Source organism: Manis pentadactyla, chromosome 4, assembly GCF_030020395.1.
Source record: "Manis pentadactyla isolate mManPen7 chromosome 4, mManPen7.hap1, whole genome shotgun sequence".
Classification (NCBI taxonomy): Eukaryota; Metazoa; Chordata; class Mammalia; order Pholidota; family Manidae; genus Manis; species Manis pentadactyla.
This window is the reverse complement of record NC_080022.1, coordinates 62,651,656-62,665,845: the sequence shown is the minus strand read 5'-3', so window position 1 is coordinate 62,665,845 and position 14,190 is coordinate 62,651,656. Positions and strand designations below refer to the sequence as shown.

At 40.6% G+C, this 14,190-nt stretch overlaps 1 protein-coding gene across 2 annotated transcripts in view; it reads right to left on the bottom strand.

Annotated features, from left to right (window-relative positions):
* Positions 1 to 4,444: 4,444 nt before the first annotated feature.
* The window catches only part of TNNI3K (TNNI3 interacting kinase), a 336,780-nt gene continuing 327,034 nt past the window's right edge, over positions 4,445 to 14,190 (bottom strand). For both annotated transcript variants that reach the window (XM_036890223.2, XM_036890222.2), the window contains 2 exons: positions 8,168 to 8,247; positions 4,445 to 4,963 (listed from right to left, as the gene is read on the bottom strand). In XM_036890223.2, the coding sequence (XP_036746118.2) occupies positions 4,887 to 4,963; positions 8,168 to 8,247 (157 nt within the window). In that variant the 3' untranslated portion in view covers positions 4,445 to 4,886. The remainder of the gene's footprint in view (positions 4,964 to 8,167; positions 8,248 to 14,190) is intronic.

The window sequence follows — 14,190 nt, the reverse complement described above, 5'->3', positions numbered from 1 at the left end:
GTCCTAACCATCTGTACTTTAATTAATCCTCCAGTGATTCTGACATACTAGGTTGAAGTTCAAGAACTATTCCACATCCTAAGTTTAATATCTGGTATTGGACAAACATATTATCTAGTATCCCATTCATTTTTATTCTATCACTTCAGATTATCCTCAATCTTGGCATGGATTCTTTTTCCTTAGATTACTTTGAGTTTGGGGAAAGGAAAAAAAACACCCTGAAAAAAGGGTCTGTTACCTTTATTGTAGATTAATTTTTGAAGTAGTGTTAAGCAGACCATGGATTATTTTGAGCAATAAACTTGAAGGGCAAACCACCATTCAAATTATTTTTATTGCATTTTGTGGTCTTGTTGGACTCTTACCCTTTCCTGATTAGTTGAAATAAAAGAAGAAATGGAGGTTAGTGAAATTAGTGAGCTTCAAAACCTACTTTACTAATGCTGAAGATACCTTTCCTTTGCTTATGACCCATTGCTTAAAAGACAGAAACGTGAGATAATATTCTTTTTATCTCACTAATTAAACATAAAGCTTGACTGAAAGTGCTTCAGGGATGTGTCCTCATCAGCAGGGCTTGGCACCCATGGCAGCGTTTAATTCAAGAAACCTAATTTAATTAGGGCCCTGCCACTGGGTCGGCTGCAGAGCCGCTTTGGCTCTCTGGTCTGAGAAGAAATGTGCAACCCCTGCTCTTTTTATTTCAAGTTAGCCTCATAAAAGATAAGATGTCCAAGGAGGGAGAGGAACTTTTGCATCTCCATCATGTTTTGCATACGGTGCTAATCCAGTCAACAGTCTTAGACCACAGTCTGTTACTGCAGCATCTGAGCCTCCCACTGGTATTTGGGGAAGGGATTGCAAATGTCAGATGGCTCCTCTTTGCCCCTGTGGCCCTGGAAATATGGAAGTGAACTGATCAGGGGGTGCTCTTCTGTCTGTATGCTTGAGTAACTGCAAGCAACACAAAACTACGAAGGAATAAGGTATTCAAATCCTGCTGGTAACGGCTACACCATCTCTCCTCATTTCCCCTACCTCATGTGCAAACGAGAGAAAAATGTGAAACTCTTCGGCTTCCCTAATTTCTGTGCTTTGCCCTCGTAAGTTTTTTGTTCCTGCTTATCACGGAGAGAGTCTTGTTTGTGTCAATAATTTCTGGTTCTTTCTGCCTAAAAAACAACAATGGATGATTTTTGAGCCTTGAGATTATTCCAGACCCTTCTTTTCATAATTAAAACAGAGAAAGTGATGATGGTCTTTTATTTTTTTGCAATAATGAGTCCTAGCAATCAGGAAAGTTTTGTTTTTCTGGTTCCTGAAACTTCTCCTGAGGGTAATTCCCAAATTGCTCTCAGGACTGAGAACTGCAGATCTGTGTACTTTTACCACATTCTGGATTGTGAACATTTTCCATTTTTAGTCCTCTTCCTCCATCACAGTGGAGGAAATACTGTGTAGGGAACAAATCATGGATACAAGTGCAAGACAAGACAAACATAGTTTTGAAAGCTGGCTTCATTCTATACTAGCTTGGATTCATTTACTTTACCCACTTGAAAAATAAAGAAAAAAAGTCCTTCTTTTCTGGAGCTATTCAGATAACTAATTGAAATAATACACTTAAAATCATCTAAAACAGTTCCTGCCACATAGTAGGTGTTCAATAAATGTTTTCTTTCTGTTTTTACTTAGCATTTGCTTGCTTGTATTTGACTTAAAGGACTTGATTTCTCTTCTCATTTCATTTCAGGAGCAAATAAGACATTGCTACCTAAGACTGGTAGATCTTGGCTCAAACTGCCTTAAGGTGTAAGCTTGAAAGCTTGCTGTTTGCAAAGATGGGGGTTTTAGGGATGTTGAAGGTCATTTCCACAAGAGAAAAAAAACACCCTTTTCATGCTCTCCTTTTGCAATACAGCATGTTGGCTGCAGGGTGATGTAATAGGAACAATGAACAATGGCATTATAACAATAGCTGCAATGGCATGCAGGAATTTACGGTGCACTTTATGTTCTTTGCAATCCTTACAGCAACTCTGCAAGACAAATCTTCTTATCTCCATCTTACAGATAATGAACTGGAGCTCAGATAGGTTAACTGACTTGTCCAAGGTCACACAACTACTATAGAAGATTTGAGAGACTCCGAAGCCAATGCTTATTATTCAAGGGAGAGAAGGAAGGAACAAGGGAAGGCAGGAAGGAACAAACAAAATTAAGGAAAGACAGAGAGCAAGAGAGGAAAATCAGGTTCTCATGTCAAATGGATAGTCTAGCAGTAGCCTCTTTTCCTATCACTAGCACCCCTTGCTGCTTCTTTCACAGGGAAATGTCAGCTATGGAAATAATTTAACCCACATAACCACCGTGTTGGAATAACTCTGTCCTGGTGCTGCTGTAATTTGGCTTACAATTATAGCTAATCGAACATCTTCGAAGTGAGCTCAGTGCTGCATGCACGTGGAAAAAAATTAATGTGCTCAGCATGCAAAACTATGATCACAGAAGTTCATTTTTACCAGCAGAAAAAGAAAGCAATTAGTAAGCCATTTTTCAGCAAGGATAAAAAAAGTGAGGGAAAAAAAGAAAAACAACATGGTCTTGAGACAAGCTCTACGATGATCTCTGGGCCCCATTAAAGGTACAGTGATGAAAAGGGTTTGCGAGCTACAGGTTGGCATCTGTGAAAAGGTTTCGCTTCTCAGGAATCAAGACACAGTAGCCTCATTATTTGCAGCTACTTGACAAGACAAGAGCCAGAGGGAAGCAGCAAATAAGGAAATATGGTGTGGAGTGAGGAGGTGGCTAATTAAAGGAAACAAAGACAGGGAGCTTGACAAGGTTGTTCTAGGAAACCCCCTTCTAAAAGAGGGTATTTCATAAGCAGACAGTCCTTCCTCTGGATGTGGCCTCCATTTACTGGGAACCTGGGAGGAAGCCTGGTTTACCCCAACACTGTTCTTATTATACACACATTCAGCATTACACCCACTGTCAATCTTTCTATTGAAACGAGTATGTATGTATGTGTATATATGTTTGAACCTTCTAAGGCATGTCTTTCAACTGAACTCGTAACAGGATTAAGCTCCGAAGCCCAGGCTGAGCGCTGGCTCGGGAACAGAGAGAGCGCCGTGGAGACAGGTGCTCTGTCATCAGCCCCCTTTCTTTCTCTTCTGTCTTTGCTAGAAAGCCTCATGCCTGTGCGGCCACTTCAGGCTCCTTGCTCCTGCTTCTTAGAAAGCCCCTTGGTGACTTGCTTGGTGGGATAGAGTACCTGTGACTCCAGAATAATTAGGTGGAGAGATGAAAAGGCTGGGCACAAAAAGGGTGAATCTAATGGGCAGTTACTAGGGTTTTAACTTCTATCCCTGAACTCACATTGGGCTAGTTAGTCAAAGCTCTTCAAAGCATGTGGGGACTTTTGAATTTGCAAATACAGGTCATAACAAAAGGCTCTGAGGGGTTTTAGAGGTGGGTTGCCAATCTATAGAAATTGTCCTCAAGAAGCATAATTTCTAATTGGTGGGGGAGAGGGGAGGACAGAGATGTTGGCCACAAACACTGAAGGAACAATCGGCACTTCTCTGCAGTTCTATTTGTATCCCCTTCCGTGTTACTCAGGAGGAGGAGAAAGCAGGTTGGTCCACATGTGGGTCCTATAGTCCTTTCATTGCTCTCCAGGCCCCTAGCTGTCCTCCCAGGATTTAGAGCGGAGATTCTCAACCTGGGGCAATCCTGTGCCCCAGGGTGCATTTAGAAATGTCTGGAGACATTTTTTTATAGTCATGATTTAGGGGAGCTATTACTGGTGTCTGGGTGGGTAGAAGCCAGGAAGCTAGTAAACATCCCACAGTGCATAGGACCACCCCCGAAAAAACTACCACCCTTCTAAAATGTCAGTAGTGCTGAGATTTGGAAACCTTGATTTAAAGGATACCCCTCTTCCTTTATGATTTCATTTAGTAGGTTAAAAGCTGTAATTATCAGACTGAATTTTCAGTTTTCTGCCTTTGTTTTCCAAGTCTGTCTGTCAATGGCAATGCTGTTTTGTTTTGGTGGACTCATTCCTGTCTTCCTGGTTAGATGAGCATGGAGGGCAGATTTCTCATTTTTTGAAGGTAGCAGGACCTCTGATATCCTCCCAGCACATTGTGCTGGGCTCTGGTATGAATGGCAGACCTGCATCCATGGCCTGGGTTCATAACTGTGCAATGGCATTTATGACATCTGACAGCAGTGGGTTGCCCAAGGGGAGCATAGAGCACTTGGTATGATGTAGAAAGGAGGCTAAATAATTAAGTGCTGTATTTTTACAAGCTTCTTGATCAGAAGGCTATGATTAAATCTTTTTATCAATAAGTTTGAAAAAAGGTGGACATCTCAGTGGAATGAAGTACACTTGTTGGAATGAAATACACTTCTGAATCAATTTCGTGTGCCACCAAAGAATCTTTAATCACAGAGCTGGACACTAGAAGTAACATAATGAGATAAGAAAACGAACGATATTCTAAGAAATCAAACCCATGGCTCTCAAACACAAGTCTCCATAATTTGTTCAAGGAAAACATAATAATTGCTAAGTGCCCACCATGGACTTAGGCCACTTCTCCAAGTAACAGTAAAAATCTGTTATTTCATTTAAAAAATTAAAACCAATTCTTCAAATATATTCTGTCTTGGTTCTTTTGCATTTCATTTCTTAGCCACAAATCCAAAGTCCAACTTGGGAGGGAATTAAATAGGAACAGGATAAACAAGCCAATTTAAGGGAAACTTACAGGGTAAAATATTATAATTGGAAGCAAGCCTGGCATGGCTGGAATTGTTGCTGTCAGTGTGAGGGAAAACGCTCCTTAGATATATATGGAATGCTGTCAGCTGCTGTCCTCAAAGCTGCCACTATTCCGGCAAGAATGAAAATGCATAGGGCTCATGGGATCAGACACATAGCCTGCAACAGAAAAGAAGTTCAGCTGTTACTTATTGGCTTCCCAGCCCATCTCCCCATTTTGCTTAACCAGTCTCATCCAGTGCAACATGCTAGGCAGCTTCTCCAGTCTCATGTGAACAAGAGTTGCTGGCAAGGAGTTGTAAAACAAAAGGAAAATTTTAAACGAAAACAGAGAGCAGAGGCCAGAGGAACATAAATGATGGATGTCTGATTTGGACCCAAGCTAGCCAGGTGACATTTTGAGTTTGTTTGGGGTAAAGAAGAGTACAGTTTGGGAAGGGGGTATATTATGATGGCTAAAAGCACAGGCTTTCATGACAAGCAAATCTGGGTTTAAATCCTAGCTCCACCTCTTACTGGTTCTGTGACTTTTGCTGGCTTAACCTTTCTAAGCCTCAGTGCATTCATCTGTAAACAGGAGAAATAATAGTACTTACTCATAAGGTTGATGATGCATGCCAGACAATTAGAACAGTGTCTGACACAGCACATGCTAAACAGGTGAAGACTAGAAAAGGAAGGTGGAGAAAGCAATAGAGGGAAGGAAAGGGCCATTATCTATGGCAGGTCAGCTCTGGCTGTTTTTTCTTCTCCCTGAGAGCCCAATATTTAAATGTGTATGAATGCTTAGGTCTAAATACCAGTGGCATTTGATGCTCATTGAAGCAATAGCCCTGGTGTGTCTGGAGAATGGAGTAGGTGGCTCAGGATCATGAACAGAGAAGCAGTCACCTTTCTTTTTCTAGCAAGGAAGCCATTCATTGAGTGGGTGAATATGGAAATAGCACTTGTCAATAGCTACTGCTGTGTTTGCTCCCCCTCGATGGCTGAGTTTTCAGAACCAACTCAGCCATCTATATTTTCATCAAGACATCTAGTGATATGCACTTGGAGAGGAGTATTTATTTTCACAAGACAGGTCTCTGTCAAAATCTCTTAGGCAGCATGTGAACTTTCCTGAGAGGAAACACCATCACTGTTCTGCTAGTTAGCTCCTCTCTCACTCACCTCTTGGGGGGCTGGCCCTGGTCCCACGTGAGGAAGGTTGTGGTAGGGGGAGGATGAGATGAGGGGAAGCAGGATACACATCACCAAATCCTAATTCTAGGTGAACTAAAACAGAACCTACAGCCAATAGTAAGAATATTTCCTTTTGTCCAGCTTCACATTGGGACTTCATTCCAGGCATAGACAGATGCTTTAATAAACTCGTAATCTTTTTATTTCTATCATCAACCTTCAAATGCAGCACATGTGCTTTTATTGGCCTATGATGCTCCACGGCTCTCCCCCTGCAGGACTCCAATGGGAACCCAACTGCGAGCGCACTCCCTCTAGCGTGGGCAGGCTCTCCCTCGGGGGTGCATAGCAAAATCAGCAGGGCACAGATGCAGACATTTATTATTGCTGCCACCACTGCCAGAGCTTAGGGACAGGTATGTTCCACTTTTGGAGCCATTTGGTTAAGAGGGACCCAAGTGAAATGTGACCATAGGCTTTGGGAAAAGCCTGAACCATGTCTGCATGTTTTGTTGCTTCAGGGTGAAAGGTCTCAAGTACAGAGAAAATAGCTATGCACTTAATTTTATCTTCATTCTCTAGCCCTGCTCTTCAGGGGGAATAAAAGAAACAGTCCATAAAGTTGCTGCTACACCACAATTGGTTTATGAAATGGAAATGCAGGGCAATTAAAGAGTTCTTTCTGCTATGATGTGATGTTCCTAGTGGGAGACATTAATTATATCTTCTTTGTCTATTGGGGCACTCACTTCAGCCAACCACTCTGATGTTTTCTTCCACTCCTGGTATAGATAGGCACTGGAAAACCCAACTTTTTATTTTGGCATCACTTTTGTCTTACTTCTCCATCTTGAGGAATTCTGCTCAAAGTCTTATTCCTTTAAGAAACAGATCATTAAGTTAAAGGAATCCTTCATCTTGAAACTCCACCATGAAAGGAGAGACTTCTGGTCAAAGCAAACATTTCAAAGAGTGCCCTATATTTTGTGGTTATACAGTCACATCAGTAAAGGTTTGAAAAAACAGTATTATATCTATAAAAAATGTGATGATGTGACACTTAGAGAACATTTTCCCCTGTTACTGAACTGGCCACCAATTATGTTGTAAAGCTGATGGTAAAAGCACTCAGTTGCATTTCAGGCACGTACTAGGAGTCAGAAGCACAAAGTTCCCTTTCTTTAATGTTCTCAAGTAGTTTGTCTGTATCTATCCAGAGCGATGTTTCTTTCTTGACTTCTTTAAGGCTTCTTATTGCCTTAGGTGGTGATGCTCTGCAGATGAAGTACACTGGTGAGGGTCCCGTAGTGGGCGTCTCCAGGGTCTCTTGCCATCTAAATCAGAGAACTGGGAACACATCGTCCAATCTGTTCTTCCCCAAACCCAGTTCTTATAATAAACTTGATCTCTTTAACTAGCAAACACTTTTTCAGTCCTCCATATTGTTAGAGGAAGTTCCCATGAATAAACGAGCTCATTGGAGTAAAATTCCAACTAAATAAAGAGCCTCTCAGGCTTAGAGGCTGAAGAAAGGACATCCACAGGCCTAGGACATCAGTATGGCCAATGATAAGTGTGATTACCCATCCTCTGGCTACCTGCATAGAACTGTGTTAACTATTTCAAAGAACTTTATTAATTCTTTCTGAAGTAGTCCTGTGCAAAAGGGACCCCAAAAGATACACTTCACCTGTTGTCCAGCTTTTTGAGGGAGTGGTTGGTTCTACATTTTACTGTTGGTTACATGCTAAAGGGGAAGTAATCTCCTAGCATGCAGAGTAATTGTGGAAACCCATCTCTTGTTCTTTGTCCCTCTCTACATGCCCACGATGTGGGGCTTAGAGCCGGAGGACCGGTAAGGCCGCAACAAGGTGTTTGGAATGTCATGAGATACAGGAGATTATTTTCATGAATTTATACTTTTTTCCATGTGTGTAAACACTCCCATATACTTGCACATACACTGACACACTTATGCACACACACACACAAACACCATTAAACTCAAAGTAAATGTAGAGTTATGCAAGATTTACAAGATCAAAGTTTGCATTTTTATAATACTGCAAAGCATCTTTTATTTCTAGTTATTACAAAATAGAACCTTTTGTCCCTTTTTATCAAATAGATATTACCTTCCTAGGGTTAGTTTTTTAAATCAGTCTGAGGCATCTGTATACTTACCAAATTTGTCAACAGATGAGAACTGAAGACTTCTCTTCATTTCCTCCAAAGACAGGCCTTGAGAGGTACATTGTCCAGCACTGAAAAATTCCACAAGACACATGATTTCACACTGTGAAAACCATGGTACTGGCTTGCTAATGACATTTTTATAAAACAATTTATTTACTCAGCATAGATTTCCAAGAACTGGCAAAGTGATATAATGACTAGTTGGAGTAGAGTTTAGAATTATTTGGAGTAAGTCAGATCTAGATGTGTATCTCAGCTCTTTCAGGTAGGCTATAATTCTTAGCTGTGTAACCTTAGGCATGTCATATCTTCTGAGCCTCAGTTTCTGTATCTATAAAATGGGAAAAGTGCATAAATAAATTTGCAGTTTATTTTGATGAATAAATATAGCAAAAAGGAGTGTTGAATCTAAAACTTGGGTTAATGCTCTTGCAAGCCTTAAAATGAATTAATAATCAGGATATTACTATTTTAGTAAAAATATAAATGAAACATATCCCAAGAGCTATGGTTATTATTATAATGACAATTATGAGAGTGATAATAATACTTAATGCATGATTCCTATGTATTAAGCATTTACATATATCATCTCATTTAATTCTTGTCACTATCTAATCACTACCAAATCATTTCTCTCATTTTATAGATTAGATAACTGAGGCTGGGACAATCAAGTAACTTGTTACACATGTTTGGTAAGTGGCTTATCTAGTATTCAAACCCAAGTCTTTTAGATTCCAAAGCCTTTGTGCTTGTCCACTATTCACATGGGAATTTCTGGCCTTTATCAATCCTCTTCTTCCTCCAATTCCTCCTACTGTTTTACCATTTTGGTTGATGGGGTTAGTTCCTCTTCAGGCTCAAAAACTGAAGTTATCAAAACCCTCACTTGAATGTCTAATCTCATATGTCAGTCAGTTGCCAGTCTGTAGTCTCTCTTGTGTCCAGCGCTCTCATGCATACTTTAGCATCCTCAAGGAGGCTACTCTAGTTACCCGCAGAACCGGCCTCACTGTGTCCACAGCAGAACTCTTACTTTCTCCTGTCTCCAAGCCAGTTCTCTCCTCCCATCTACTGGCACCCCATTATGTTACTTACGCCAGAATTCTTGGAGTCATCCTTGGTACCCATCACATGTCTCACCTAATTCAAATCTTTTCAGCTTTGCCTCCAACATGTAACCCTAATCCATTCCTCTCTCTCCTCCTTCAAGGTCTACACCAAGTAATCTCTTTCTTGTCTAGACCTCTGCTATTTGCCTCCTACTCAGTCTTTCTGCTTTCACTCCTGTCTCCTTACAATCCATTCCCATGTATTATCCCGAGTGATCATTTCATATATAAAGTAGGGGAGGCCATTCACCTACTTAAAACCTTCCAATGGCTTTCCAGTTTATTTAGAAGAAATGCAAAAGCATTACGCTCACCTATAAGGCACTGGTCCTTCTCCTGCCTAGCTCTCCAAACTCAACTCTACCTGTATCTCCATCTTCCAACTGAACACTTCTTTTTGACATTCTTTCTGTCCCTTGAACCCTCACAGCTCTTTCCTGATCCAGAGTTTTGCATTTGTTTACTCTGCTTGCTCTTCTTAATGAACCATTTGTTGAACCCTTGCCCTGCTGTCATGGACAACCAGCTCCTGTCATTGAAGTCTCAGTTGGTATGTCATCTCCCCAAGAGGCTTCCCTGACCACCATCCCAAAGTGGCCATATCCCTGGTCACTTTCTATCACATCACAGCACCTCTTTCTTTCAGGACAATATAAAACTATTTTGCATATTTACTGATTTTCTTCTATTTATATTCTTTCACACAATGAGGTCGGAAGCCTTGTCTAATTGTCTCCCTTACTTCCTGTTACATACTCAGCATGCAGAACAGTGCCTGGTACATAAGAGAAGCTAAAAAAAACCAGGATTTGAACAGTTTCATTGATGTATTGATTCCTAAATGATGTCCTTTTCTTCTGTCATTCAATCTTCCCCTCCATAAGGTTTTCCTGTGACAAAAATCCGGGGCACCCCCACTCCCCGCTGCAGTCCCTCAGGCTGGTATGCCAAGCCCATGCCATCCAACACTACCTGTGTTCTGTGTCTTGTATTCTACAATTTCCTCAATCCCTTTTTCCCCCAAGTTTGAGCTGAACTACTAGACTTTGGGCTTTCACAACATTCCTGAATTTTCCCTTTTCCAGGGTTGTGGCTAAGCTGCTTCCGCTACTTGAATCTGCTGTTGACACCTTATTTACCCCATACAGGAAGCAGTATGGTCTTATGGTTAAGAATGAGCATGCTGGTGCCAGACTCCTTGAATTTGATTCCTGACTCCATTACTTACTAGCTTTATGACCTCGGATAATTATTTAACTGATCTATGCCTCAGTTTATGCAACTATAAAATGGGAATTATAATAAGACTGAGCTTATAAGGTTAGTGTGAACATTGAGAGAATTAATAAGTTTAAAGTACTTTGAACAGTTGTGGCATTCAGGAAGCACTCAATAAATGTTACTCACTTTTATTATATGTCGAGGTCCATCTCAAAGACACCATTTCCTCAAAGTCCTCTCGAAAATTCCCAGTCAGAATTCTGTGCCCCTCTAGTACTTTGTACTCTTGCCACAGTGCTTACCAGAGTCTGCCTTGGTACAGAATGATCTGCATGTGTACATCAGTGAACCCCACTAGAAAGAATACTCCTGGAGGTTGGAGGTCCTGGCTAACATCTTTGGATCTCCCACAGGACTTAGCAGGTACTTTGTAAATAGTTAAAATAATTTAACTGTGTTAAATAAAGTGAAGTTATTACAAAACGGTCATTTGGAGAAGTTAAGACTTTTCTAAACACTAACGTGAGTTCACTCTGATTAATTCACTTAGCTGCCGTAAAAATGAGGCACGTTTGGCTTCACTTAATTAAGCTAGGAAGTGATGCTGTTTCTTAGAGGAAAGCAGTGATTAAAAAAAAGAAAAAAAAAGTATTGACTTAAAGTGGGACATGATGTGATCTCTAGCAACATTAAATGGCAAACCACAGTCAGTTCTGGGCAACAGAATGTCTTTCAAGACATTTTGCAAAATAAAATCCACCCTACTGATACCTGTAGCTATTTAGCACTCTGGCTCCTTTTATGCTATATGCTTTAGTCTTGGCAACAACAAGATAATAGGGAATAAATATTTTATCATTGAAAAGGCTCTCCGGTTTCCTCTGAATAAAAGACCATCTCTAAGCTGTCTTATTTATTCAGTTCCTGAATGCAGTTCATGCCAGGGGACTTAACTTTCGTGCCCAAGAGACACCACAGAGGCGGGCTCTGGAAGCTGCTCTAGGGTGACAGACAGATGGACGCCGAGCACGCCCAAGTCAAACAAAGCAGAAGAAACCAGACCCTGAGCAACGGAGCTGGTTGTCCTCGGCCTGTGGGCATTCAGACTTCAGCGGGAGTTTTACTGAAGCCAGAGTTTATGAGACACACCAGGACCTCTGATGAAGTTGTGGTCAGTGAAAATAGTGATGCAGCTCCCCCATGAACTCAATGAAAGTAAATGTGAACTAATGGCAGGTAAGGGAAGCATTTAATTCTGTAGTTTTTACGTAGTACTGGTCAACTAGGGGCCTCCTTTAGGCTAAAAAGGATGATACACATCATATATAGACATATATATGAATGATATGTAACATATGGGTAATTTCATGTATACTTTTTATGAGAATGTAACAAAATTTTCTCTTTTGAAGAGCATAATATAGTCTTTAGGTTAGATAAAACATTGTATTGATAGGTCTTATTTTAGTGCTAAAAGTGTTTCAGTCATTTTATGCTAACTAGTTCATAATACCTCTGTGATAAGTATGTAAAGATAAATATAATCAGCTATTGTCTCTTATAAAGGTGTACTAGGGAATAAATAATTTATCCAGAATGAAGACTGGAGCCGAAATTCAAAAAAATATTTCTTTGTTCTCAATCCATGCTTCATGGGTACAGACTACCTAGTAGAGTGCCTACTAATGAGGCTAGTTCACACCCAAATCCACAATATGTACTTTGTATTTTTGTGTATGCATGCCATACAGGCAATGGCTTGTCAGCACAAACTAGCATGTCCCATGGTCTCTGAATTGCCTTAGGCACCCTGAACAGGAAGAGTGTTCAAATCGGAAAAATGAGGCTCTGAGGGCTGAAAGGAGGGCAGAGATAATGACAATCATGACAAGCATTTCGGCAAAACACACTATCCACTGAAAAGTAAATCAATACATATGTTAAGATTACAGAAAAGCCATGAAGAATGGGAAAAGTGCTGGAAGATAGAATATGCCCAAATGTAGCATCAGTACTTCAAAGCATGGGTAAGGCAGGGTCTACACTAGTGAGTTAATGTACATTCCAGACCAAACTCCAGAAAGGAGTATTAAAACAGAGCTTTTCTGTAGACTTAAAAATAAGTGCTGATTACTACTGGAAGCTACCATGGGGTCAATAAGAAAAAAATCATGCTAGATTTGTTGTATTTCTTTTTGGTGAGGATAAATTTAAATGGGAAATCAGTGGGCTAGAACATACACTTGAATTCCCACAGATACTGGACAGAGTTTTTCCCGACTGCTTTGAAGTGACAAGGGGGAACTATGCCAGATGACAAATGGTTAGACTGGATTGTCACTACTGAATATCCAGAACTGTATAGACTTCAGGTAGGTGACATTCCCCAGAAGGTTAAGTTGAGCCTGGGAAGAGTTAGAACAAAATAACTCATTTCCTGAAGTTAGAATTGAGCGGAACTAGTCTGAGTTGTTCCAGAAGGGGGTACTTTCCCATCCCGGAAGTGTTCAAGCTGCTGCTGGAGACCCTGCTGGTTCTGGGTCCATAGAGATCCAAGAGTCCACCTGGAGGTCACCTGATGTGACATCCCAGCTCTGCCATTTCTCACAATCTGTGATTCTTTGGAAGGTATTCATGAACCATGGAGATTTTATGAAACCAGCTTTGATGTGTTGGAAAGGCAGAGTGAGATTCCACAGTTCCTACTTAAGCAGAAGATTTTTATCTTCCTTATCTGAAGTGACTGACATTTGGCCAAGGCTGAAAGCCTGCTATTCATCTACATGCCCCACCATACCTGGCTTCTCATTACTGCTGCTACTCAAGGAGGTATTCGTAGCTTTTTGTTTATATACATTTCCTTTGAAACAGTAACTGAACCGTGCTATTTGCCTGAAGGAGCCATCTTCTTTAGAGCTCTGTTTTAAAGGGAGAACCACACTGCCATCTAAGATAAAGAGAAGTTTGGAGAAGTCACTTTCACATTAACCCATCATTAAGGATTTGAATGACAGCCTTGAAAGGCTGGTACTAGAAGATCTAGAGCTGCTGCACAAAGGTTTTTATGCAAGATATATTTATAGAACATTTATGTGCAATGCCTGAGGGGTGGGGGGAAACCCTAAAACACTATGCCATCTCTTAATCCAGAAAAGAATATTATTAAACACGATCCAAGAGAAAATAAGGAAAGCACTGTCTGAAGAGACTCCGGGAAATTCTGGTGCCATGTCTCCAGAGTGGAGGGAGCAGGCAGTGCCAAAATGAGTTCAAATGGCCCCATTTACAGTCTCAAAAGCAGCCAGTATTGTGGCTTCCAAACTACAGCCTGCCAAATGCTTTTGGTATTGGAGCAATGAATCATGGTTTTGGCTGTGGGATTTCATGAATTCTCAGAATATTTGCAAGTGCTGTAATTGCTTCTGACTTTACTACATTCCCAAGAAGACCTCAGGTGGGCTTACTGTCCATTCAGTAGAAACCATTTTTAGCACATTCTTCTGAGCATGGCTTTTGCAGAGCCAGGGTGTTTGATCTGATGAATCACAGCAAATGCATATACAGTCCACATGGCTTGAAAGCAAGGGTGAAATTAAAACAAATAAAATTAAAGAGACTTAGAACATTAACTTCTACCATAACGATATAACAATAATTTCTTCTATTTGAGAGAGC